At 49.4% G+C, this 26,952-nt stretch overlaps 1 protein-coding gene across 1 annotated transcript; it reads left to right on the forward strand.

Annotated features, from left to right (window-relative positions):
- Positions 1-813: 813 nt before the first annotated feature.
- mov10l1 (Mov10 like RNA helicase 1) lies at positions 814-25,173 on the forward strand (the record flags this gene model as incomplete). Its single annotated transcript, XM_084451411.1, has 22 exons — positions 814-999; positions 2,103-2,262; positions 5,117-5,229; positions 5,560-5,747; positions 5,906-6,043; positions 6,860-7,243; positions 7,526-7,723; positions 8,288-8,402; positions 9,084-9,341; positions 9,981-10,072; positions 10,639-10,697; positions 13,012-13,112; positions 13,392-13,565; positions 13,942-14,088; positions 14,507-14,628; positions 15,938-16,037; positions 16,567-16,713; positions 17,462-17,635; positions 18,120-18,269; positions 18,600-18,707; positions 19,704-19,841; positions 25,081-25,173. The coding sequence occupies 22 exons, from the start codon at positions 814-816 to the stop codon at positions 25,171-25,173; spliced, it is 3,345 nt and encodes a 1,114-aa protein (XP_084307537.1).
- Positions 25,174-26,952: the final 1,779 nt, after the last annotated feature.

Genomic DNA, 26,952 nt, shown 5'->3' on the forward strand with positions numbered 1-26,952 from the left:
TTTGCAACTATTATATATTATATATATAATATACTATATTTTCTTTATCCAGCAAACCTTTCACTCGTGATAAGAGTAACGTTTATACCATACTAACGCTAACTAGCTTGTGTAGACTCAGGCTAGTTATGGCTGTGACATGTTTTCCCAATTCCCCCTCCCAGATTTGGCAGACATGATCAGTACAGTGCAGTGTGTGATATCCAAGTTGTTTGCACCACTTTGGAAGATTGTGGAGGAAGAAGGAGAGAATGGTATTCATGGTGCAGGAGGTAAGAGTGGGATTTAGTTACCTGAAGGGTTTGAGATGTTTAGGCCTACTTGACTCTAACCCCACAACTCTATTCAGTTAAGAGCATTTTCCTCTCCACATGAATATGTAGCTAAGCCTCAATTAAATGACATCACCTATTTAAGCACCTATTGTATTTTATATTGCTATTCTTTCACTTTGCCTTCAGCACTAGATTATGCTCTTAGTCACTTGTTTTAGAAAGGAGATGCACTTGTGAGTTCTGGCAAGTAGTAGTACATTAGCTCTTCCTACATTGAATGCAATTATTGTTAGTCGCTTTGGATAAAAGCGTCTGATAAATGACTAATGTAATCACCCACTGTGTGTGTGTGTCTGTATGTGTGTGTGTGTCTGTGTCTCTCTGTGTGTGTGTGTGTGTGTGTGTGTGTGTGTGTGTGTGTGTGCGCGCGCGTGTGTGTGTGTGTGTGTGTGTGTGTGTGTGTCTCTGTGTGTGTGTGTGTGTCTTTGTCTCTGTGTGTGTGTGTGTGTGTGTGTGTGTGTGTGTGTGTGTGTCAGCTATGGAGGAGATCCGCCACCTACAGGGCAGTGTGGTGACCCAGCTTTGCCAGGACTACGGCATGATAGACGACGCCGTCTACTTCTCCTCCGGAGAGGTGCTGGGCGGGGTGCCGCTGCGAGTCGGCGACACCATCAACGGCATCGCGGTGCGGGATGGCGCCCATGGAGGGTGGAAGGCACTACGGGTGAGAAACTCCGGAATAACACCAAGTTGGGGCGGCGGTATAGCTCAGGAGGTAGAGCGGGTCGTTCAGTGATTGTAGGGTCGGTGGTTCGAATCCCGGCTTCTCCTGACTACCTGTCGAAGTGTCCTTGGGCAAGACACTGAACTCCAAATTGCTCCCAATGAGCAGGTAAGCGCCTTGCATGGCAGCTGCCGCCATTGGTTGTGAATGGCGATCCGGGCCAGTGTAACAACTGGATGGGGAGCGCGTTACAATTGCAGTACCTATACCTAAGTGTCTATGTCCTTAGTTCCTGTCTTGATAGATAGATTGGCGTCTCGGCATATTGAGGTAAGGACAAGGCCCAGATATTCCATATTGATGAAGTGGCCATGAGGAAACTCATAATATTCATACTTCATACTTGAGTTATGTCTTGTGTTGTCTGTGGTAATGAGTTATGTCTTGTGTTGTCTGTGGTAATGAGTTATGTCTTGTGTTGTCTGTTGTAATGAGTTATGTCTTGTGTTGTCTGTGGTAATGAGTTATGTCTTGTGTTGTCTGTGGTAATGAGTTATGTCTTGTGTTGTCTGTGGTAATGAGTTAAGTCTTGTGTTGTCTGTGGTAATGAGTTATGTCTGGTGTTGTCTGTGGTAATGAGTTATGTCTGGTGTTGTCTGTGGTAATGAGGTATGTCTTGTTGTCTGTGGTAATGAGGTATGTCTTGTGTTGTCTGTGGTAATGAGTTATGTCTTGTGTTGTCTGTGGTAGTGAGTTATGTCTTGTGTTGTCTGTGGTAGTGAGTTATGTCTTGTGTTGTCTGTGGTAATGAGTTAAGCTCGTTGCTGTGTTTGTTTTGCCTGTTCTTTGTTTTGTGCTCAGTGTTTTGTGTTAACATCAACCTGCCGACGGACTACAGATGGAAATTAGCAGCTTGCTATAATCTGGCGTATTTACGATCACACTTGTGTTTTTGTCCACTAATATGCACTGTCCCTATTTTAAATTAAATTAAATGTAAAAAAAATAAATAAATACAGGTGTACTGTAGGTGCATTGAGACACATCCTATGTTTGTCATTGTGCTCATCTTAATGACCTTCTATTCCAACCCCGTCCTGTAGGTGGAGAAGAACTCTGATGCCTGGGAGGATGGGGGAGGGGCTTCCCTGGAGTCTGACAGCAACCAGCTCCGCCCTCTGATTGGTAGGGTCACGTCATGTGACCGTGAGGGCGGCTTCATCAACCAGACCACCTTCTTTCCTCGCAGCGCTCTCTGTGAAGGTACTGTCAGCTTGCGGTATAACGAGTAGTCTCAACGCCAGACCCATGAGAGTTCTTTCGCTGATGGGCTACGTAAGCTACGCTAACGACGTTAGTCTTTCCATGGGTCTGGGACACTTCATGCAAAAATCTGGTGTTCAGATCCTGGCAGTTCATTGGTAGCGCCGGAATCCTGGCAACACCAATCAGTAACGACTTTCGCAATCAGGCGTTCCCACCCATAGATATGCCCCGCCCATCTAACCTGGGCTAGCGTCTCATTGGCTGCTACGACCTGTCACACTTAATTTTGAACCGTTGATACGCCCTCAGAACACCATCTTAGGCGGTGAAGTGGCTCAGACTCTATTATGTAGTTTGCGGAGCGCAGCGATTCAAAGTCATATTTGAGTCTGAATAGAAACTATAGAACAAGTCACTTCTAGGGCTGGGTTAGAAAAATAGATTCATCGATTCTGAATCAAATGATTCAGAATTGATTCATGAATCCCAAAATCGATCTTTTATTTAATGAATAAATGAAGGAATGAATAGTTCATTCATTCATTCAATGATTCATTCATTCATTTTTGGAAATCAGTATCGATACCCAGCCCTAGAATCCGTGTATGGTTCGTTCTTTGGTTTTTCTGTTTCAAAACGAAATTGGAAAAACAAAAAAACGAGTGAATTTTCGTTTTTCCGTTTTGGTTTTAAAACGAAAAAAGAGAAAAACCAAACCGAGAAAAACCGAGATGATTTGGTTTTGTTTTTCAAAACGGAAAAACGAAAAATCAGAAAAACTAACGCTGTGTGGTTTGTTTTGGTTTGCGTTCGGTGTACGCTCGGCGCATATACCGGCTGCTGCCGAGTGGGCGTCATCTGCCTGTCATCCATGGACTGACTATGAAACGTGCCTAACCCCCGAGTCGCTCTGGCTCCTTCCGACCGTAACACATCTAGAAATCACCAGGGGGATGGTTATTCTACCTACGGCTCTGGGAACAAAGGGTGCTGTTCCTAAATAAACTAGGTTGATGCAAACTTTTGGCTTCTTCGATCAGTCCATTTTGAGGCAGCATTCCAGGGTGCTGAACCGATCGACACATGCGTAGCCTACAGCATTCATAATTGGCTACATTGTTGATGGAAAATACTCTTTTACATTCTAAGTGCCTTATATATATTTCATATATTTTCATTTATGAATCACCAGTGACAGGCCTACTTGTGTTCCCCACAAAAGTGCCATTGCGCACGCAGCAGAATGTCTGACTCTGAAAACATCAACTGACGCAAATAATGTCCAATAACCCTGATAAAAAATCGGAAAATAAATTAAATGGAAAAAAAAAAGAAATAACATTACATGATGCCGTGACCCCAACAAACATAATGGGGAAAACGCTGAGATATGCATGGAGAGCAGGAGTCGAAGCCATGCCCACCAAATATCAACAGCTCACAGATGCACGGGACAATGTGACAGGTAGGCTAGAAATAATAGCAAAGGACACATTCAAGATGGCACAACAAACAACATGTATAGGCAACAAAAATGGCCCATATGATAGAGTATGAATACATGGTCAACCGTGGTGGCCTGATACCCAATGCACCAACTCCCCGTTGCTCGTGTGTGTGATGACAGACTATCCAACAGCTATCCAAATGGCAATCACATCCAATTACGCACAGCTAGGGCTATCGGTTAATGCAGACTATTGTATATAATGATCCGGGGGTAGTTGCACACATTTGATGGGGATGAACTACTGTATCTGTATGTCCATTCAAATAAGGGATGGTTGCGGAATAATCATGGTCAAATCTGTTCCATCTCGCGAGCGGGTCCAGTGGGGACAACACCGAAAAATATGCACTACAAGGTCTACCTTGGTCCAGGTGTACCGCCGTCCGACAGCTTAATTATTTAAGGACATTATTTATTGGACATTATTTGCGTCAGTTGATGTTTTCAGAGTCAGACATTCTGCTGCGTGCGCAATGGCACTTTTGTGGGGAACACAAGTAGGCCTGTCACTGGTGATTCATAAATGAAAATATATGAAATATATATAAGGCACTTAGAATGTAAAAGAGTATTTTCCATAAACAATGTAGCCAATTATGAATGCTGTAGGCTACGCATGTGTCGATCGGTTCAGCACCCTGGAATGCTGCCTCAAAATGGACTGATCGAAGAAGCCAAAAGTGTGCATCAACCTAGTTTATTTAGGAACAGCACCCTTTGTTCCCAGAGCCGTAGGTAGAATAACCACCCCCCTGGTGATTTCTAGATGTGTTACGGTCGGAAGGAGCCAGAGCGACTCGGGGGTTAGGCACGTTTCATAGTCAGTCCATGGATGACAGGCAGATGACGCCCACTCGGCAGCAGCCGGTATATGCGCCGAGCGTACACCGAACGCAAACCAAAACAAACCACACAGCGTTTGTTTTTCAGATTTTTCGTTTTTCCGTTTTGAAAAACCAAACCAAATCATCTCGGTTTTTCTCGGTTTGGTTTTTCTCTTTTTTCGTTTTAAAACCAAAACGGAAAAACGAAAATTCACTCGTTTTTTGGTTTTTCCAATTTCGTTTTGAAACAGAAAAACCAAAGAACGAACCATACACGGATTCCCTAGTATTGATGTGTTGCATAACTTGGCAGTCATGTAATTAAGGTTACAGCTAAAAAATATTTTAGTAACACTAACCGAATCGATATTGAATCGTGATAATCGATTCTGAACCTTGTGAATCGGAATCGAATCGATTCTTGAAATTGGAATCGATACCCAGCCCTAGTCTCTTCCCAACAATTACGCTGTTCCCATGTTATCCTGCCTGTGTTCTGCGCTGTCCTTCTCTCCAGGGTTTGAACCGATGAAGGGAGACTGGGTCCAGGCCCATTACTTCATCAGCCCCACCCAGTGGAGCAGTCAGGCGCGCTCTGTGTCCCCTCTACGCTTTCGGCGCTTGGAGAAGGTTAGTTCCTCGTTCAAGGTTTCCGCTTGATTTCTCTCCCGAAGGAGAAATTTGTCTTGGGAGTCAAAAAGGCTAAAAGTTGCAGTACAAGAATACAAAAGACAACATACAAGATACAAAAAACAGTACATATGACACACAGTCCCAGTCTAAAACACGTACTGTACTCGTAATAAGAGTATTAATTGATTGCATTACAACTGAATGTCTTCCGGCAGTATGCTTAAACTTAAGATTCAAACATCCAAACGTCAAATCCACAGTAGTGACCAATGGAAGACCCCCACTCCCCTTTCCCCTCCCCCCTGCCCCCTCCCCCCCCCCGTCCAGGTGCGCGTGTCCAGTGTTTTTGGCAGGATGGGCGTGGTGGAGGACAGCGTGTTCTTCAGCCTGGACTCCCTGCTGCTCCCGGCCTCCTACCAGCCCTCGCAGGGGGACCTGGTCAGTCTGGTGGTGGTGGAGAGTACCCAGTCCTTCTACTCCTGGAGGGCGCTCTGCATGGCTCCCAGCGACCTCAGGTCAACCACACAGGCGCATCCCATAATGACCTTCGACCTCTATGACCTCTGGGGGAACACAATGCACTATGGGCACACATGAGCCAGATGTAACTTGTTGGCGTACACGTGGGGGTGGATGATGATAATTGTCTCTGTGGGTGTTTTGCGCTCGACAGTGTGACCGTGGCCAGACCGGCGCCCGGGGATGAGATCCAGAGCCTCCTGGAGAACAAGGGGGGGCTGGTGGTCACGGCCAAAGCCGACTTCGGGGCTCTGCTGCTGGGGGAGACCAGGGAGTTCGTGCTGTGGATTCAGTGAGTTCACTCTGGAACTAGGACATGTTCACCCTGGAACTAGGACATGTTCACTCTGGAACTAGGACATGTTCTCTCTGGAACTAGGACATGTTCTCTCTGGAACTAGGACATGTTCTCTCTGGAACTAGGACATGCATATCTGTGTTTTATATCGTCACTGACTTCCCTAAACGATTTGATTCTGCTTGATTCAGGTTTTGATTGGGATATTGATTTGATGAGGGATATTTCAGTTACAACACCAATTTGTCTTGATATGAAATAGATTCTCAGAACTAATGCTGTAAATTGTATACGGAAGAACTCTCTAACCTGGTGCATTTAATTTAAATTTAAAAATGTTCATGTTTACATTATGAATTGACCCCAAAGCAGTTACAGCACGTTTATTTTGAAATGTCCACATAACCGGAAGTTAGCGCCACATCAGCTAATGATCAGACTGATGATTCAGATGATGAGAATTATTATATTACAAATTTGTTAGCTAGCTAGCTAAATGATTATGATGACGATGAATAGCTACCGGCAGATAGCGAAACTTAGCTCTAACGCTAGTTAGATAGCTACTCTAGCACGCCAGACTAATGGGTTTAAAAGCTTCCAGCATCCACGGGAAAAAGCATATATTAAAATCGATCGCAGGATTTATGAATTGATTATTGTTCATTCAAATGGAGATAAATTTTGAATGGTAAAATCGTAAAAAAAAATCGTAAAAATTTTTTTTTTCAACCCAGCCCTACTTTTCTATAACGACATCAGAAGTGAGCGCTGTCCGTTCACCATGGTGCTTCTCTCCTCTCTTGATAGGAACAGAGGCTCAGCCCCCCACCTTCTGAAGCGCTGTGAGTTTGGGGGCTGGGACTCGGAGGAACAGTTCTCCCTGGTCCCCGTGGACGACCCCAACCCCCCCGAACGGAAGAACGGCGTCCTCCAGCAGCCTACTGTCTCCCCGCTCGTCCCCGGGGGTCTTCCGGGCTCCCCCCACGCCTGCCCGTCCAACCTCAAGTCCTTGCTGGGGCCGGGCCCCTACCCGTCCCCCAGGCTTCCAGGGCCTCCTGAAGAGGCCCCTGGTGATGAGCTGGAGGGAGGGGAGGAGGAGAGCATCCAGAAACCTGCTCTCAGGACCCAGGAGACGGAGATGGAGATCCCCCCTGGGGGGAGGTGTTCTGTCAGGGTGGGCTGCAGAGCCAAGTGAGTGGAGTAACACGCTAGCCTGCTACTGTGAACTCTCATACTCCACACACTTCCATTTTACTGATTTATTGTGGCACTCTCCTCAATTTCCCTAATAATAATTCCTAATAATGTGTATGTCCACTTGATGGCTCCAACTTGCTGCTGTTTTGGATAAATACTGTCGTTTCTTTTCCTTCCCCTTTAAACTCAACTTATGACCGTTACTCCTCCTCCTCCCCCCCCCCCCCCCCCGCTCCTCCTCCTCCTCCCCCTCCCCCCTCCTCCTCCTCTTCTCAGGACGCTGGGCAGCTGTGCAGAGCTGCTGCTGCTGCACTTCTCCTCCTTCACCATCGGGAGGCGCCTGGAGGTCACGGTTGGCAGTGAGCAGGAGAGCCTGCTGCAGCCCAGCGCCCCCTACTGTCCAGCCGCGCCACTGCAGCCGACCCAGGCCGCACATGTGGTCACTGTGACTGCCGGACCAGGACCAATTCATAGGTGACCTCCTGTAACTATGCCCTCACAATGATGACTTCTACTGACTACTGTATCACATATAATGACAGTTTGGTTCACTCTTTTGAATGACTGTTTTGTTGCTCTTCAGTATAAGACTATGTAATTTAATGTAATTTATTGCTTTTATAAATGTTCTTAGCCGTTAGACAAACATACTCCAGGAGCTTGCTCGATCGCCTTGTTGAGAGGGGTCAGGGAAGAATTTTTACAGCTCACTTATCTGACCCCCGGGTGATACTGTTTTTTTGCTTCCCTCTGGAATATGTAGAGGTGGGTCGTATGCCCACCTCCCTTGTTCTCTGTAAAGCGCATTGTGTTGCCTCTGGGTATGAAATGTGCTATACAAATAAAGCTTTCATTGATTGATAAGACTAGATCAAAATGATTGCCCCTTGATTAAGCTTTCTTAACCTCTTGTTTATATAGTATTTAAGTAAGTAAGTACCATTTATTTCGATAGCACCTTTCACAGGCCAGGGTCACAGTGCTTTACAACGTAATAAAAGCAATAAAACAAATCTAATTGTGTGATTGTGTTCTCAGGCTCATCAATCGCCACCTGCCGAACTTCCTGGGTAACTACCCGGTCCCCCAGGCTCTCAGGGACTGTGTGGAGGCACAGGGGGACGTCCTGGTGGCCCAACCCTGTCTGGGAGAGGTACCACGACAACACGGAGAGATTAGACCACATCCTCATACTGGAGGAACACCCCTCCTCTCTGTCTGGCCCTCTGCACCCTCTCTCTCCCTCTCTATCTCTCCCTCTCTATCTCTCCTTCTCTATCTCTCCTTCTCTAACACTTCCCCCCCTTTCCTCTACCCCATTCTCTCTTTCTCTGTCTCTCTCTCTTTCTCTGTCTCACTCACCCACTCGCTCTCTCTCTCCAACTCTGTCTCTCTCTCTCCTCTCTCTCCGTCTTCCTCTCTCTCTGTCTCTCTCTTTGTCTCGGTCTCGGCCTCTTTCTCTCTTTCTCTCTCTCTCTCTCTCTCTCTCTCTCTCTCTCTCTCTCTCTCTCTCCCTCTCTCTCTCTCTGTCTCACTCACCCACTCACTCTCTCTCTCTCTCTCTCCAACTCTCTGTCTCTCTCTCTCTCTGTCTCTCTCTTTGTCTCGGCCTCTGTCTCTCTCTCTCTCTCTCTCTCTCCCCCCCCCCCACCCTCCCTCTCTCTCTCTCTCTCTCTCTCCCCCCCCCCTCTCTCTCTCTCTCTCTCTCTCTCTCTCTCTCCCCCCCTCTCTCTCTCTCTCCCCCCCCCCCCTCCCTCCCCCCCTCTCTCTCTCTCTCCCCCCCCGCCCTCACTCTCTGTCTCTCTCTCTCTCTCTCCCTCCCTCCCCCCATCAGGCCCTGTGTCGTGTGAACATGCGTGCCCGTTGCTCCGCCCTGCTGTGGCTGGAGGAGCTGCACGCTGAGCAGGAGCTCAAAGAGTTCAGCCTCAGCGGCGCCATCCTCAGGCGGGGGGCGGACTACCTCCACCTGGAGGTGCTGGGGATCGCAGAGGGCCGGCCCAGCCTCAACCTGGGTCAGTGGTCCAGCACGACCTCCAACAGCGACGCCAACGCCGACGGCTACGTGTATTTATTACGCCTCCGCCAGGCGATGGTCTGGCCGGAGGCATTATGGTTTCGAGTTGTCCGTCCGATGTTTGTTAATGCAATATCTCGGGAACGCATTGACGGAATTTCTTCCACTTTGGTATAAATGTTCACTGGCACTCGAGGATGAACTGCTTAGATCATGGGGGGTCAAAGGTCAAGGGTCACTGTGACCTCCCAAAAGGCGTTTTTGGCCTAGTGAATACGATATCTCGGGAATGGCTTGACAGAATGTGTTCATATTTGGCCAAAATGTCCAGTTGGACTGAATGAAGAACCGATTAGATTTTGGTGGTCAAAGTTCAAGGTCACTGTGACCTCACAAAATGCACGCACAATAAAAATGCTAATGCTTCATGTAAAGTGCTGTATATAAAGTTGTGTATATAAAGGGCCCGTGGTAATGGAGACTGATTTTAAGGGCCCGTGGTAATGGAGACTGATTTTAGATCAATATCTGTGTGCGTTTGGGCGCTTTCTCTCCTCTGCAGGCGACCGTCTGTCACTGAAGAAGCATTTGGGCGCAGGCAGGATATTGGACTACATCGGTTATGTCACAGAGGTACAGAGAGAGATATTGATCTGCTAATTGTTTCCAACACGAGTACATCTTCGCTTCAAGTTCCCCCGTTTCACTCGAGCGCAGATCAACGACGAGGACGTGAGCCTGAGAGTGGAGAGCGAGTTCCAGCGCGGCTACGTAGGAGAGCCTCTCGACGTGGAGTTCAACTTAAACAGGTACCTGTTCCAGTGTCTGGAAAGGTCTTTGTTTCGTTCGCCTACACCATGGGTTCCCAAACTCCATCAATGTGGGCCTCCCCTCTGAAAACAGTGACACACCCGCGCCCCCCCAACCCCCCAAATGTGTCCATTTTGCAAGGCAGCGTTAGCTAGCCCATAACGTTACTCAGCTAAGTTAGCTCGGTGGCACCTGCTGCTAGTTAACGTTATGACGTTTTCACACAATACATTCATGCCTGCGGGGGGAGGCTCTCTCTGCACTATCCACACATTTAGTATACATCTCTCCCATTATTTATTTAGATCTTCTGACCGTTAAAATCACATTTCATTCATAAAAACCATAGACATTTAAAAAAAAACAAAAAAAAACATGGGTTTTTCCTATTTTTTTTTCTAACCATCCCTCCGCGCCTCCCCTGAATTTCTTTGGGGCCCCCCAGGGGAGGCCCACCTCACAGTTTGGGAACCCATGGCCTACAGTATGTTCCTCGGCGCGTCCTTTGGTCACGGCGCGTCCGTGAACCGAACGGTCGGTCCTGATGTTTATTTTGTGTTTACAGACTGACCATGAGGCGATGCCACCTCGCGCTCGACCAGACGAAGCACTTCAGAGACAGCGGTGAGGTCGAACTGCACTCCTTTACCTCTCCATCGCTCTAAATTCACTCTTTTTCCCCCCCGTCTCCCCGTGTTAATTCACTCTTTTCCCCCCCGTCTCCCCGTGTTAATTCACTCTTTTCCATCGATACCAAACTCCTTCCGTGGTTCCCCTAGAGCCAGAATGACATCAATCAATCAATCAATCAAAGCTTTATTTGTATAGCACATTTCATACCCAGAGGCAACACAATGCGCTTTACAGAGAACAAGGGAGGTGGGCATACGACCCACCCCTACATATTCCAGAGGGAAGCAAAAAAACAGTAATCACCCGGGGGCCAGATAAGTGAGCTGTAAAAACTCTTCCCTGACCTCTCTCAACAAGGCGATGGAGCTCCTGGAGAATGTTTGTCTACCAGCTAAGAACATTTATAAAGCATTACATTAAATTACATTTTCAGAGTAAGAGAAGCTAAAAACAGCATAGGAGAGACATGGCAAATACTGGTGTGTGTTTGCTGTGGCCCAGGCCTAAAGCCGAGACAGAGTGACGCATGCACATCCATAAACCAAAAAGGGCAGCCGGCCACAGCAAACACCCTCTCCTCCTCGTCACACCCTCTCCTCCTCCGTCACACCCTCTCCTCCTCCGTCACACCCTCTCCTCCTCCGTCACACCCTCTCCTCCTCCGTCACACCCTCTCCTCGTCACACCCTCTCCTCGTCACACCCTCTCCTCCTCCTCACACCCTCTCCTCCTCCGTCACACCCTCTCCTCCTCCGTCACACCCTCTCCTCCTCCGTCACACCCTCTCCTCCTCCGTCACGCCCTCTCCTCCTCCGTCACGCCCTCTCCTCCTCGTCACACCCTCTCCTCCTCGTCATACCCTCTCCTCCTCGTCACACCCTCTCCTCGTCACACCCTCTCCTCGTCGTCACACCCTCTCCTCGTCACACCCTCTCCTCCTCCGACCCTCTCCTCATCACACCCTCTCCTCCTCGTCACACCCTCTCCTCCTCCGACCCTCTCCTCATCACACCCTCTCCTCGTCACACCCTCTCCTCGTCACACCCTCTCCTCCTCCGTCACACCCTCTCCTCCTCACACCCTCTCCTCCTCGTCACACCCTCTCCTCCTCCGACCCTCTCCTCATCACACCCTCTCCTCGTCACACCCTCTCCTCGTCACACCCTCTCCTCCTCCGTCACACCCTCTCCTCCTCACACCCTCTCCTCCTCGTCACACCCTCTCCTCCTCCGTCACACCCTCTCCTCCTCGTCACACCCTCTCCTCCTCCGTCACACCCTCTCCTCCTCCGTCACACCCTCTCCTCCTCCGTCACACCCTCTCCTCCTCCCTCACACCCTCTCCTCCTCCGTCACACCCTCTCCTCCTCCGTCACACCCTCTCCTCCTCGTCACACCCTCTCCTCCTCGTCACACCCTCTCCTCCTCGTCACACCCTCTCCTCCTCCATCACACCCTCTCCTCCTCCGTCACACCCTCTCCTCCTCCGTCACACCCTCTCCTCCTCCGTCACACCCTCTCTCCTCCTCCGTCACACCCTCTCCTCCCTCACACCCTCTCCTCCTCCGTCACACCCTCTCCTCCTCCGTCACACCCTCTCCTCCTCCGTCACACCCTCTCCTCCTCCGTCACACCCTCTCCTCCTCCCACCCTCTCCTCGTCACACCCTCTCCTCCTCCGTCACACCCTCTCCTCCTCACACCCTCTCCTCCTCACACCCTCTCCTCCTCCGTCACACCCTCTCCTCCTCCGTCACACCCTCTCCTCCTCCGTCACACCCTCTCTCCTCCTCCGTCACACCCTCTCCTCCCTCACACCCTCTCCTCCTCCGTCACACCCTCTCCTCCTCCGTCACACCCTCTCCTCCTCCGTCACACCCTCTCCTCCTCCGTCACACCCTCTCCTCCTCCCACCCTCTCCTCGTCACACCCTCTCCTCCTCCGTCACACCCTCTCCTCCTCACACCCTCTCCTCCTCACACCCTCTCCTCCTCCTCACACCCTCTCCTCCTCCGTCACACCCTCTCCTCCTCCCTCACACCCTCTCCTCCTCCCTCACACCCTCTCCTCCTCCCTCACACCCTCTCCTCCTCCGTCACACCCTCTCCTCCGTCACACCCTCTCCTCCTCGTCGCACCCTCTCCTCGTCGTCACACCCTCTCCTCCTCACACCCTCTCCTCGTCACACCCTCTCCTCGTCGTCACACCCTCTCCTCCTCCGTCACACCCTCTCCTCCTCCGTCACACCCTCTCCTCCTCCGTCACACCCTCCTCCTCCTCCGTCACACCCTCTCCTCCTCTGTCCAGTTTTCTTCCCCACAGCGGTGACCAGACAGGCCCCTCAGTGGACCGGAGAGTGGGGACCGGAGAAGACGGACCAAGACGAGAAGAACCTCCAGGGCCCTGAGGTGAGAGAGGAGATGAGGGCGGACTTCAGGATGTAAAACCTCCGAAGGGTTTCTATCCATCAATCTGTAATATATCATATATTCTGCACCCAGGGAAATGGAGAGAAGATATCCAGCGTCTCTGTAGACATGGTCTCCAAAGCGACTCAGACCAAACCAGGTGATGAGCATGTCCGCACACACACAGATCTGCTCTCCACGGTCGCTGAGGGGTTAAAGGTCACTCGGTACAGGCCTACAGCATACCGACCGTGTGTGTGTGTGTTCCCAGACTCTCAGAAGCAACCCAAAGACATCCCCAAACCGGGCCAGTTCTTCAACCCCGACCTGAACCCGTCCCAGAAGGAGGCGGTGAGGAGGATCCTGGCGGGGGAGTGCCGGCCCACCCCCTACATCCTGTTTGGACCCCCGGGGACCGGCAAGACCATCACTGTCATAGAGGCCATACTGCAGGTGGGGACACACACACACACACACACACACGCCAGGCCACGGACCTCTGGGACAGATTGTCAAATTCGGGGCCGATACTGATGTTTAAGGCGCGGCTGTAGCTCAGTTGGTAGAGCGGGTCGTTCAGTGATCGAAGGGTCGGTGGTTCGAATCCCAGCTCCGACTGTCCACATGTCGAAGTGTCCTTGAGCAAGACACCTAACCCCAAATTGCTCCCAATGAGCAGGTTAGCACCTTGCATGGCAGCTACCGCCATTGGTGTGTGAATGTGTGTGTGAATGGGTGAATGAGAGGCTGTTGTAAAGCGCTTTGAGTGCCGCTAAGGTGGAAAAGCCCTATATAAGTGCCGTCCATAACTACCCCCCTCTTCTCCCAGGTGTACTACCGTCTGACCAGTAGCCGTCTGCTGGTCTGCACGCCGTCCAATAGCGCCGCTGATCTCGTCTGCCTCCGCCTCCACGACAGCGGCTTCCTGTCCACGGCCAGCCTGGCCCGTGTCAACGCCTCCTACAGGCAGGAAGAGGTACTGGATTAGGGATGCACGATAAATCGGCCATCATATCGGTATCGGTCCGATGTGCAAAACGGGGCCGATGTGAACAGCAGATGATTGTTTCTGTGTAGCTGCTGTTGTGTGTGTTGTTGTTGACAGGAAACAATGTGGTAAATCCATGATTTATCGGCTTTTCTGAATGTTTTGGAAAAGAGTAGACAATGTTTACATGTTTCAGTATGTATAACATTTGATTATCATAAGTTGTTTTTATACAGACCATATCGACATGGGTAAATATCGTTTATCGGCCATAACAGTAATGTAAATATGTGTTATCGCTATCGGCCCAAATTCTCTCATCGCTGCATCCCTATCCCAGATGCATCATGGGGCTTGTGGTCTTCATGTGGGACGTTATGGTCCTGAGCTGTCCCCGTTGTCTCAGTCCTTCTCCGAGGTGTTGAGGGCGTACTCGCGAGCCGGGGAGGACATCCGGCAAGCCTCCTTCCACAGAATCGTGGTCAGCACCTGCTCCAGCGCCGGAATGTTCTACCAGATCGGACTACCGTAAGGGAACCAAACACATTCAGTCTAAAACCTAGAACACGGACTACCGTAAGGGAACCAAACACATTCAGTCTACAACCTAGAACACGGACTACCGTAAGGGAACCAAACACATTCAGTCTACAACCTAGAACACGGACTACCGTAAGGGAACCAAACACATTCATCCTAAAACCTAGAACACGGACTACCGTAAGGAACCAAACACATTCAGTCTGAAACCTAGAACACGGTCTACCGTAAGGGAACCAAACACATTCAGTCTGAAACCTAGAACACAGTCTACCGTAAGGGAACCAAACACATTCAGTCTAAAACCTAGAACACGGACTACCGTAAGGGAACCAAACACATTCAGTCTAAAACCTAGAACACAGTCTACCGTAAGGGAACCAAACACATTCAGTCTAAAACCTAGAACACGGACTACCGTAAGGGAACCAAACACATTCAGTCTGAAACCTAGAACACAGTCTACCGTAAGGGAACCAAACACATTCAGTCTAAAACCTAGAACACGGACTACCGTAAGGGAACCAAACACATTCAGTCTGAAACCTAGAACACAGTCTACCGTAAGGGAACCAAACACATTCAGTCTAAAACCTAGAACACAGTCTACCGTAAGGGAACCAAACACATTCAGTCTAAAACCTAGAACACGGACTACCGTAAGGGAACCAAACACATTCAGTCTGAAACCTAGAACACGGACTACCGTAAGGGAACCAAACACATTCAGTCTAAAACCTAGAACAAGAGCAGTAGAGATGGAACGGTATGAAAATTTCACATCACGATTATAGCGATCAAAATTATCACGGTTATCAGTATTATCGCGTTACTGTTAAAATGTGCTGAAAATGTTCAAAAACTACTGATACACACACTGATATCGTTTCACCGAGTTTTATATTGAAAACCACAAAAAATTAGCAGCGCTGCACTTTTTGTTTGTGTAAACTTTTAAATAATGCGTCTGGGAAACGTAGTTTATCTGAGAGACTGTAGTTTATCTGGGAGACTGTAGTTTATCTGGGAGACTGTAGTTTATCTGGAAGACTAGTTTATCTGGGAGACTGTAGTTCTGGTTGGTGCTGGACAGTATTTACAGTGAGTTTTTCAAAGCATGGTAATCAAACACGGTTTTAGTGATCATTTTTTTGCGATAAATTTAATCACATTTTATCGCGGTTTATCACTATCACAGTACCAAACCAACAAAATATCCCTAGTGTGATTGTGCGTTAAAGCTGTAGTTTTACAGCCTCTTAGCAAGGCTGTGTCTGATTGGTCATTGTGTCCTCAGCGTGGGTCACTTCACCCACATGTTTCTGGACGAGGCGGGCCAGGCCACCGAGCCAGAAGCTCTGATCCCGATGGGCCTGCTGTCCGAGAGGGATGGTCAGGTAGGAACCACACACAGGACACGCTGCACCCAGGGCTGGATGGACAGGTAGGAACCACACACAGGACACGCTAGAACTAGGGCTGGATGGACAGGTAGGAACCACACACAGGACACGCTGCACCCAGGGCTGGGGATCCATTCCATTCACAAGGTTCAATACACATCAATACTAGGGCTGGGGATCCATTCCATTCTGATTCAATATCGATTCGGTTATTGTTACTAAAACTTGTTTTTATTTTTGCTGTAACCTTAATTACATGACTGCCAAGTTATGCAACACATCAATACTAGGGCTGATACTATTGATACTGATTTCCAAAAATGAATGAATGAATGAATCAATCATTGAATGAATTAATGAACTATTCATTCCTTCATTTATTCATTCATTCATTAAATAAAAGATCGATTTTGGGATTCATGAATCGATTCAGAATCGATTAATCGATTTTTTTAACCCAGCCCTAGCTACACCCCAGGTACACCTCCGATTGACCTCCCCACCCCCCCCCCCCACCATCTAGATAGTTCTGGCCGGCGACCCCCGCCAGCTGGGTCCAGTGGTGAAGTCCAAACTGGCGTCGGCGTTCGGCCTGGGCGTGTCCCTGCTGGAGAGACTGATGTCTAACCCTCTGTACTCTCGAGAAGACTGGGGGTACAACCCCCTGCTGGTGAGCACACACACTCACTCACGCGTTATTTCATAGCACCTTTCTTACAGATACATTCAGCTCAGTTCTTTACAACAGAGCGTTTAAGTTAAAGAATGTGAAGTTTAATGATGCAATTATCAGGCTTGTCTTCATACGTAGACTATAGGAGAAATACACTGTGAGCTCAGCCTGCTAAATCTGCTCAAAGACGCCACCTGGTGGTGGTGCATCACTAAAATGAAATAACACCCGTCTGAAATCCCACGGGATTTCCAACGGGATTTCCCTGTCAGATACCGCGATGGTGAAATGCCGCGGGATGGATAGTTTCTAATGACCCCCAACTGTACCTGTATTACGGGAATTCAAACCACATTTGATTGGTCCTCCTCTTGCTTCCTCTAGAAGTACACTTCACATGAATTATGTTTTTCTTTTTCCTTCTAAATGATTCACACCGTCGACAAGTGTATGTATCCGCATACGAGAAAAGTATCTGGGATCTATTAATTATGTGCTGTGATTGTTAGAATCTGATTTGTGATTTTAATTCTGTAATTCTTGTGTGTACTGGTTGGTGTTGAAAATTAGCACTTGTGCTACAAACACTTAAGCAATGATCTGGTCTGTCCACTGGGACTGTTCCAATGGAGTTGTGATGTCCATATTAAATAAAAGATTCATTCATTCATTTATTCATTCATGTCTGTAGTATTTGGATGGTCTCCACCGCCGCCCCTCACCGCGTCCCCCTCCTCCCCGCCAGGTGACCAAGCTGGTGTACAACTACCGTTCCCATGAGGCCTTGCTGGAGCTGCCCTCCCGTCTGTTCTACCAGGGGGAGCTGTGCGTGCGCGCCCAGAGGGCCGTGGTGGACTCGCTCTGCCACTGGACACGCCTCCCCACCAAGGGCTTCCCCTTCCTGTTCCACGGGGTCCGGGTGAGAGGGCGTCTCTCTCCGTCGCTTCCGCCTGGTCTCTCTCTCTCTCTCCGGTCTCTCTCTCTCTCCGGTCTCTCTCTCTGTTCCATTGAGTTTGACTGTTTGATTCTCTCCTACTGTATGTTTCTCTGTCTCTCTCCCACACCGCTCTCTCTGTGTCTCACTGCATCTCTCTCTCCCTTTCTCTATAGCTGTATAGAATAGAAGAGATATCTCTGCTCTCTCTGTCTCTCTCTCTCTCTCTTTCTCTCTCTCTCTCTCTCTCTCTCTTTCTTTCTCTCTCTCTCTCTATATATATATATACACACACTTACCAGTTTCACTGTCTTTTTCTGACAAAAATGTACTGTTGCTCCTCTCTGTCTCTCTCTCCGTCTCTCTCTCCCTCTCTCCCTCCCTCCCTCTCTCTCTCTCTCTCTCTCTGTCTCTCTCTCTCTCTCCCTCTCTCTCTCTCTCTCTCTCTCTCGTCCCCTCTCTCTCTCAGAGTACGGAGATGAGGGAGGGTAATAACCCGTCCTGGTTCAACCCCGGGGAGGCGGTCCAGGTCATGCTCTACTGCTGTCACCTGGCCAAGAAGCTCTACAACCCCGTGGCTGCCACCGACATCGGCGTCATCGCCCCCTACAGGAAGCAGGCAGGCATCGCCGCTCCACCACACCCTGGTCTCAGGACTCATCTGGAATAAGATGTCCTAACGCTACTAAACTTCATCAGTGGAGACGTGGGCGCCATGGCTCAACATTAAATTTTAATAAAATTAAAATTACCCCCCTCCATCCCTTCTACCCCTCTCCATCCCTCCTACCCCTCTCCTCCATCCCTCCTACCCCCCTCCATCCCTCCTACCCCCCTCCATCCCTCCTACCCCCCTCCATCCCTCCTACCCCTCTCCATCCCTCCTACACCTCTCCATCTCTCCTACCCCCCTCCATCCCTCCTACCCCTCTCATCCCTCCATCCCCAGGCTGAGAAGATCCGTGTTCTGCTCCATCGGATCGGCCTGGTGGACATCAAGGTTGGGTCTGTGGAGGAGTTCCAGGGCCAGGAGTTCCTGGTCATCATCCTCACCACGGTAAACGGACCAAGCCTCTCACCGACACACCAGTAACCAGCTCCGTAGCCTTGTGGTTTGAGTGTCCGCCCTTTGACTGGGAGGTCGGGGGTTCGATCCCCGGCCGAGTCATACCAAAGACTATCAAAATGATGCTGCTACTCAGCATCAAGGGTTGGAATTGGGGGGCTACATCACCAAATGATTCCTGAGCGCGGCACCGCTGCTGCTCCCCCAGGGCGGGTCCAGGGACCGGCCAATCACAGCCAGCCATTCACCTCCATTCACCTCCATTCATCTTTCGGACTGAAGCTGATTTTAGGCTCGGGAATTGAAACAGCGGGGAATTGAAACAGCCCTCTGTCCACTTAGGAAGGTCACAGAGACACAGGGCTCGGAGTGGCAGAAAGCTCTGGACCTAACGAATGCAGCAACACCAAACATCCCACTCGCACGCACATGCACGTCGTGGTTGTGACCGTATAGCATTGCAGTGTGTATTTTCGTGTGTGTGTGCGGTAACAGTAGTGTAAGCTCTAGCACAGCGTTTCTCAAGCTTGTTTGTCCCAGGGCCCAGTAATCCATGGCCCTCAACCTCTGGGGACCACTTACATACTTTTTCGGGGAAAGAAAGACAATTTTTTTCATTCAATGTATTTTATTAAAAACATTTGGTAACGCTTTATTATACAGCCCCATTTTAATATAACATTAACATTTAAATTGTATCCCTCTTGTTTGCACCACCTAATGTCTATTTGTCTCTGTTGTCTGTCTGTCTCTGTCTGTCTGTCTCTTTTGGCTGAGTTGTCTGTTTCGGCATTGGAGTCTTTTGCACATACAGCTAAAACGGACCAACAGCATTGAATTGAATACAGTTATTTTCATTGAATATACAGTTGTTTTATTTTGGGGTGTGTGTCGTGGCCCAGCAGGGATTCCTCTGCGGCCTGGTGCCGGTCCACGGCCCATAGTTTAGGAAAGGCTGCTCTAGAATATTGTTTTCCACCGTCCTAGGTGAGGTCAAACGAGTCCGTGCTGGACAACGTCCAGAGCAGCCTGGGCTTCATGTCCAACCCCAAGCGCTTCAACGTGGCCATCACCCGGCCCAAGGCCCTGCTCATCGTCGTGGGCAACCCTCACGTCCTCATCCAGGTGAGCGCCCCCCAACCCCCCTCTCTCTCACACACACACACACACACACGTCCTGAGACGATCCGAAATGTGCTGACGAATGCTTGAATCACATACAGTTGTGTGCACATGAGGTACATGTCATGAATCTTGCTTTCAATTTTTAATTCCACCCTAAACTCACCCAGTCTCCATTAGTTTATTGTTTATTTATTTTTACTGTTTTACTTTTACTGTTCTGTCTGATTTGTTTTCTGTGCTTTCTTTGTCGATTGTTGATTTCCTGACATGTTTGTAAAGCGACATCAGGTCCCATCAAAGGCGCTATATAAAATAGTTATTATTATTATTATTATTATTATTATTATTTGTTATTATAAATCATTATTATTTTATTCTAAATTATTATTATTTATTATTATAAATTATTATTATTATTATAAATCAATGTGTCTTCTAGGACCCGTGCTTCAACGCCCTCCTCCAGTATTCCTATGACAACGGGGCGTTGGTGGGCTGTGACCCCCCCCCCTCTCTCAGGGCCTCACACAGGTAGGTCCAGCTGCTAGTGACCTGTTAGTGACTGAGGTAGGACCAGCTGTGTGACTGAGGTAGGACCAGCTGCTAGTGACTGAGGTAGGTCCAGCTGCTAGTGACTGAGGTAGGACCAGCTGTGTGACTGAGGTAGGACCAGCTGTGTGACTGAGGTAGGACCAGCTGTGTGACTGAGGTAGGACCAGCTGCTGGTGACTGAGGTAGGACCAGCTGTGTGACTGAGGTAGGTCCAGCTGTGTGACTGAGGTAGGACCAGCTGTGTGACTGAGGTAGGTCCATGTTAGTGACCTGAGGTACGTCCAGCTGTGTGACTGAGGTAGGACCAGCTGTGTGACTGAGGTAGGTCCAGCTGTGTGACTGAGGTAGGACCATGTTAGTGACTGAGGTAGGACCAGCTGTGTGACTGAGGTAGGACCATGTTAGTGACTGAGGTAGGACCATGTTAGTGACTGAGGTAGGACCATGTTAGTGACTGAGGTAGGACCATGTTAGTGACTGAGGTAGGTCCAGCTGTGTGACTGAGGTAGGACCAGCTGTGTGACTGAGGTAGGACCAGCTGTGTGACTGAGGTAGGACCAGCTGTGTGACTGAGGTAGGACCAGCTGTGTGACTGAGGTAGGACCAGCTGTGTGACTGAGGTAGGACCAGCTGTGTGACTGAGGTAGGTCCAGCTGTGTGACTGAGGTAGGACCATGTTAGTGACTGAGGTAGGACCAGCTGTGTGACTGAGGTAGGACCAGCTGTGTGACTGAGGTAGGTCCATGTTAGTGACTGAGGTAGGACCAGCTGTGTGACTGAGGTAGGACCAGCTGTGTGACTGAGGTAGGTCCATGTTAGTGACTGAGGTAGGTCCAGCTGTGTGACTGAGGTAGGACCAGCTGTGTGACTGAGGTAGGTCCATGTTAGTGACTGAGGTAGGACCAGCTGTGTGACTGAGGTAGGACCAGCTGTGTGACTGAGGTAGGACCAGCTGTGTGACTGAGGTAGGTCCAGCTGTGTGACTGAGGTAGGACCAGCTGTGTGACTGAGGTAGGACCAGCTGTTAGTGACTGAGGTAGGTCCAGCTGTGTGACTGAGGTAGGACCAGCTGTGTGACTGAGGTAGGACCAGCTGTTAGTGACTGAGGTAGGTCCAGCTGCTAGTGACTGAGGTAGGACCATGTTAGTGACTGAGGTAGGACCAGCTGTGTGACTGAGGTAGGTCCCGCTGTGTGACTGAGGTAGGACCAGCTGTGTGACTGAGGTAGGTCCAGCTGTGTGACTGAGGTAGGTCCATGTTAGTGACTGAGGTAGGTCCAGCTGTGTGACTGAGGTAGGACCAGCTGTGTGACTGAGGTAGGACCAGCTGTGTGACTGAGGTAGGACCAGCTGTGTGACTGAGGTAGGTCCAGCTGTGTGACTGAGGTAGGTCCATGTTAGTGACTGAGGTAGGACCAGCTGTGTGACTGAGGTAGGTCCATGTTAGTGACTGAGGTAGGTCCATGTTAGTGACTGAGGTAGGACCAGCTTGAGGTAGGACCAGCTGTGTGACTGAGGTAGGTCCATGTTAGTGACTGAGGTAGGACCAGCTGTGTGACTGAGGTAGGACCAGCTGTGGGACTGAGGTAGGTCCATGTTAGTGACTGAGGTAGGACCAGCTGTGTGACTGAGGTAGGTCCAGCTGTGTGACTGAGGTAGGTCCAGCTGTGTGACTGAGGTAGGACCAGCTGTGTGACTGAGGTAGGACCAGCTGCTAGTGACTGAGGTAGGACCAGCTGTGTGACTGAGGTAGGACCAGCTGTGTGACTGAGGTAGGTCCAGCTGTGTGACAGGTAGGTCCAGCTGTTTGACTGAGGTAGGTCCAGCTGCTAGTGACTGAGGTAGGACCAGCTGTGTGACTGAGGTAGGACCAGCTGTGTGACTGAGGTAGGACCAGCTGCTAGTGACTGAGGTAGGACCAGCTGTGTGACTGAGGTAGGTCCATGTTAGTGACTGAGGTAGGACCAGCTGTGTGACTGAGGTAGGACCAGCTGTGTGACTGAGGTAGGACCAGCTGTGTGACTGAGGTAGGACCATGTTAGTGACTGAGGTAGGACCAGCTGTGTGACTGAGGTAGGACCAGCTGCTGGTGACTGAGGTAGGTCCAGCTGTGTGACTGAGGTAGGACCAGCTGTGTGACTGAGGTAGGACCAGCTGTGTGACTGAGGTAGGACCAGCTGTGTGACTGAGGTAGGACCAGCTGTGTGACTGAGGTAGGTCCAGCTGTGTGACTGAGGTAGGTCCAGCTGTGTGACTGAGGTAGGTCCAGCTGTGTGACTGAGGTAGGTCCAGCTGTGTGACTGAGGTAGGACCAGCTGTGTGACTGAGGTAGGACCAGCTGTGTGAGTGAGGTAGGTCCAGCTGTGTGACTGAGGTAGGACCAGCTGTGTGACTGAGTTAGGTCCAGCTGTGTGACTGAGGTAGGACCAGCTGTGTGACTGAGGTAGGTCCAGCTGTGTGACTGAGGTAGGACCAGCTGTGTGACTGAGGTAGGTCCATGTTAGTGACTGAGGTAGGACCAGCTGTGTGACTGAGGTAGGACCAGCTGTGTGACTGAGGTAGGACCAGCTGTGTGACTGAGGTAGGACCAGCTGTGTGACTGAGGTAGGTCCAGCTGTGTGACTGAGGTAGGACCAGCTGTGTGACTGAGGTAGGACCAGCTGTGTGACTGAGGTAGGACCAGCTGTGTGACTGAGGTAGGTCCAGCTGTGTGACTGAGGTAGGACCAGCTGTGTGACTGAGGTAGGTCCATGTTAGTGACTGAGGTAGGACCAGCTGTGTGACTGAGGTAGGTCCATGTTAGTGACTGAGGTAGGTCCAGCTGCTAGTGAGCTTGTACCATTGAGTATTGGACCATTCCGGTCTAAATATAATGTGATCTCTCCTAAAACGACTCACCCAACGTTTATCACGTTAATCCAGTAATGGACGGATCCATTTTCCCAAACTAACTGGGAAGAGTTTGTCAGCGCAACGAGGGAACAATTTAAATAAAACGTTTTAAAGCCATCATGTTCAACTTTTGAAATGTAAGTAAAACACGAAAATGCAAATATCTTTTAACGTGAGCTTTACTTCAGAAAATGGATTGCGGTAATGTGATATACGTTGGGTGACTAGTTTAAAGAGATCAAATCCTATTTAGACCAGTATGGTCCTTTAAAGAGAGACTATTATAAGACTAGCTAAAGAGAGACTATACTATGAGACTATACTACTATAGCTGTACTATAAGTATATTATGAGACTGTAGCAATAGTCTATACTAACACTAGCAATACTGTACTAAAGCTGTATACTACCCAATGATATATCTAGTATAACGCATTGATTCAGGCTCCTTTCTGAATTTCCCCTCAGAGCTGCAGAAGAGAGAGAGAGCTGATGAGAGAGACGCTCAGCTTCCCTGCTGTCATGCAGCCGCGTCGCCACAGGGGGGCGCCAAACACCCACTTCAACCCCCACCCAGTTTAGTCTGGGGGTTTTAAAATGTACAAATAAAAAGTGTATTGTTCACCAGCCTCATATACATTTCATAAATCAATATTCAATATAGATATTTTATTAAGTGTTATTTGATGAGCCCGCCCGGAATGCGTGGACTGACAGTTTTGGATGATGAAACGGTGACGTGGCTTCAGGAGGTGTTCCCGGATATATAGCCTGGGTGACCCCTCACCCAGGGTGGGGTGGTAAAAGGATAGCCCCTCGGCCCCGAGCCTGGGGGGGGACAATAACCAACCCATACGAAGAAGAAGAACATCCTGGCAAAATGTTGCAGGCATGCTCAATCTTTGAAGCGTGCATCTTCGTCGTGTCTAGTTTGTATGCGCGCCCACCAGCTAGTTTCTGGACACTGCTGATGTAGTATAACGGCTCAGGAGGTAGAGCGACCAGCTGGGGATCGCAAGGTCCCTAGTTCGATCCCAGCTCCCCAAAGTGCCCTTGAGCAAGACACTGAAACCCAAAATTGCTTTGCAAAGTTTCTGTGGATATATGCATAGATGGCCTACTTCATAAGAGAGACATGACTAACAGGACAGTGCACAAATAGTTGCAGAGAAGTTGCCTACATGGTCGGCCTGTAGTCTAGAGATGGAGAATGCCACAAGGCAGAGGTGGGGAGACAGAAAGCAGAGAGACTAGGGTAAAAAGGGGTGGGGTTGGCTGGATAGGGACAGCAGACAGAGTGGGAAAGAGCTAGTCACGAGGGGGCAGGGGGCCTTTCCAGGGGCCATAAGGTGGACTTTTGGCCGGGGTGGGGGGGGGTTCTCCGGGGCCTGCTACAGGGTGGCCTGCAGGAGACGGGGTATCCACAGGACCTGTTTAGAGTAGGCTATAAGAGGGAGAGACACTAGGGAGGAGGACCGGGTTAGTCGCGGTACTGGACATCCACAGCAGACACGGGGGTTTCTATCAGACTCTGGTCTGCTGGTGACAGTGGGGCATCCATGGACCTGGTTAGAAGATAGGAGGGAGAGAGAGAGGTACTAGGGAGAGGGGAGGCAGAAAAGGGTTAGTAGCACACAGAGCCATAAAAGCAACACAGATATTAAAACAACGTGCCAGTTGCAGGGCAACCAGCACCTGTATACACATCTAAATATACACACAGTGCATAACAGGATACACACCGATGTATACAGAGGATTCACAATGGTCTCCCAGCGGTAGGACTTGGTCCCCAGGTGCCGTCAAAGATGGCTGCCCACTGCTCCTGGCTCACCCTGGGGGAGGACGGCTTGGATGGGGGAAACGCAAGGAACAATTTCTACCGGTGACCCCCGAAAATTGTGTGTTGTGTGCCGTGTCGCTGCTCACTGGTGTGTGTGATTTGTCCCTGTGTGGCCGATTAGATTAGAAGAATTTGTCTCCCAAGGGATTGGAAATGTGTCTTGGTCATACAAGGGTCGTGGTGTAACAGAAGCATGCACAAATAAAATACATAAATGGAACAAAACATTCACAATACATTCACAGCAACACATGTACAGTGCCTGCCCCCCCTCCCCCGTGCAGTATCACACAACTCACTATATATATTGTACACACATACAGTACAAAATAAGTGTCTTCATCCCAGATAGCAAGCGGATCTGGGCCATATAGGGGCCGGAACTAAGCCACAAGGGCCAGATCTGGCCTGTATATGGCCCTGATCCGCTTGCTATCTGGGATAGATCTATCCATTTAGGAGCTTAATTGAAAGAGGTACAAAGGCGAGCGTATACCTGTGTAGTCTACATTGTGGCAGCCTGTATCTTCTGCCTGAGGACATCAGCTCAGATTAAAGACCTCCACCCACCCCCCCCCTCCCGTCACCTGAGATTAAAGACCCCCCCCCCCACCCACCCCCCTCCCGTCACCTGAGATTAAAGACCCACCCCCCTCCCGTCACCTGGGGGGTGTCCACTGTTCCTGTGAGAGCAACATGTCCTAAACATTAAAATGCACACAATTTTTTTTCTTCCCCTTTTTACAACTGTGCAAGCACTCTAGCTGCAGTTCTCAAGCAGTCCAGTGGGTGGCAGTAATACACGACTACACCTAACCTCTGCAGATGTTTAAATTAAATGGCCATTTATTCATAATTAGGTTAATTAAACCACTCATATTAGAGGTTCCATGATAACAAATGAATATAGATGAACTGTTACACTCTTGAGAGTTAAAAATAAAACACGTCGTGGCTGGAGTCATTTAGAGAGTGAGGACTTGCATCAGTCAGCAGAGATTCAACAACAAAACAATGTTTTTGATCTACCCTTCTAATGAAACCACTTAATATACCACATTAGATGTTAGATTAGTGCACCAGCAGTGTTACATGGTGGTTGAGATCTGGAGAGGGACAGTTGTATAAAACTCATCAGGAAACACCAGAAATCTGCTCCAGAAATCTGCTCCCAGGATTTCTTTATTGACACCGAGGTGACGTTTCTCGGGCTACAAGCCCTTCTTCAGACCCAAACGTCACCTCGGTGTCAATTAAAAATCCTGGGAGTATATTTCTGGTGTGCAGTCTCTACTTTTCCTGATGAGTTTGTTTTTCTGCCTTTTAAACATTCTGGATGTGCGTGGCTTTGTCCATTTTCTAGAGTTTTCTAAACCACCTGGGTCTGTCAGCCAGTGTCTGCCCAGTGTCTGCTGGTCTCCAGCCTGGATGTGACAACTGAGTGACAACCGAGTGCTAGTGACAGTCTGCCGCGGTGACAGGCAGCCTTGCTGGAGCCCAGCAGGATGAAGGGATGAGACGGGATGGAGGGATGAGGAGACAGAGAGAAGACAGAGAGGTAAGGGTCTATCACTCAGTCAATGAGACTCTAATGAGCAGGGAGGAGACAGCTTTTATCTGTGTGTGTCGCGCTGCCAGGGAGCCTAGCTTCTAGAACCCCCAACACACACTCACACACACACACACACACAACACACACCTATTAGTCTGTCTTTCATGTGGAGCTCAGGTAACATACTGATGCAATGCCTGGAAGGGTTTCTCCCACAGGTAGCCACTGGCTGACGTTTGCGTCCTCTGTCTCATATTTAGAACATCGCTGAAG

This window comes from Borostomias antarcticus (genome assembly GCF_949987555.1).
Source record: "Borostomias antarcticus genome assembly, chromosome: 16".
Taxonomy (NCBI): Eukaryota; Metazoa; Chordata; class Actinopteri; order Stomiiformes; family Stomiidae; genus Borostomias; species Borostomias antarcticus.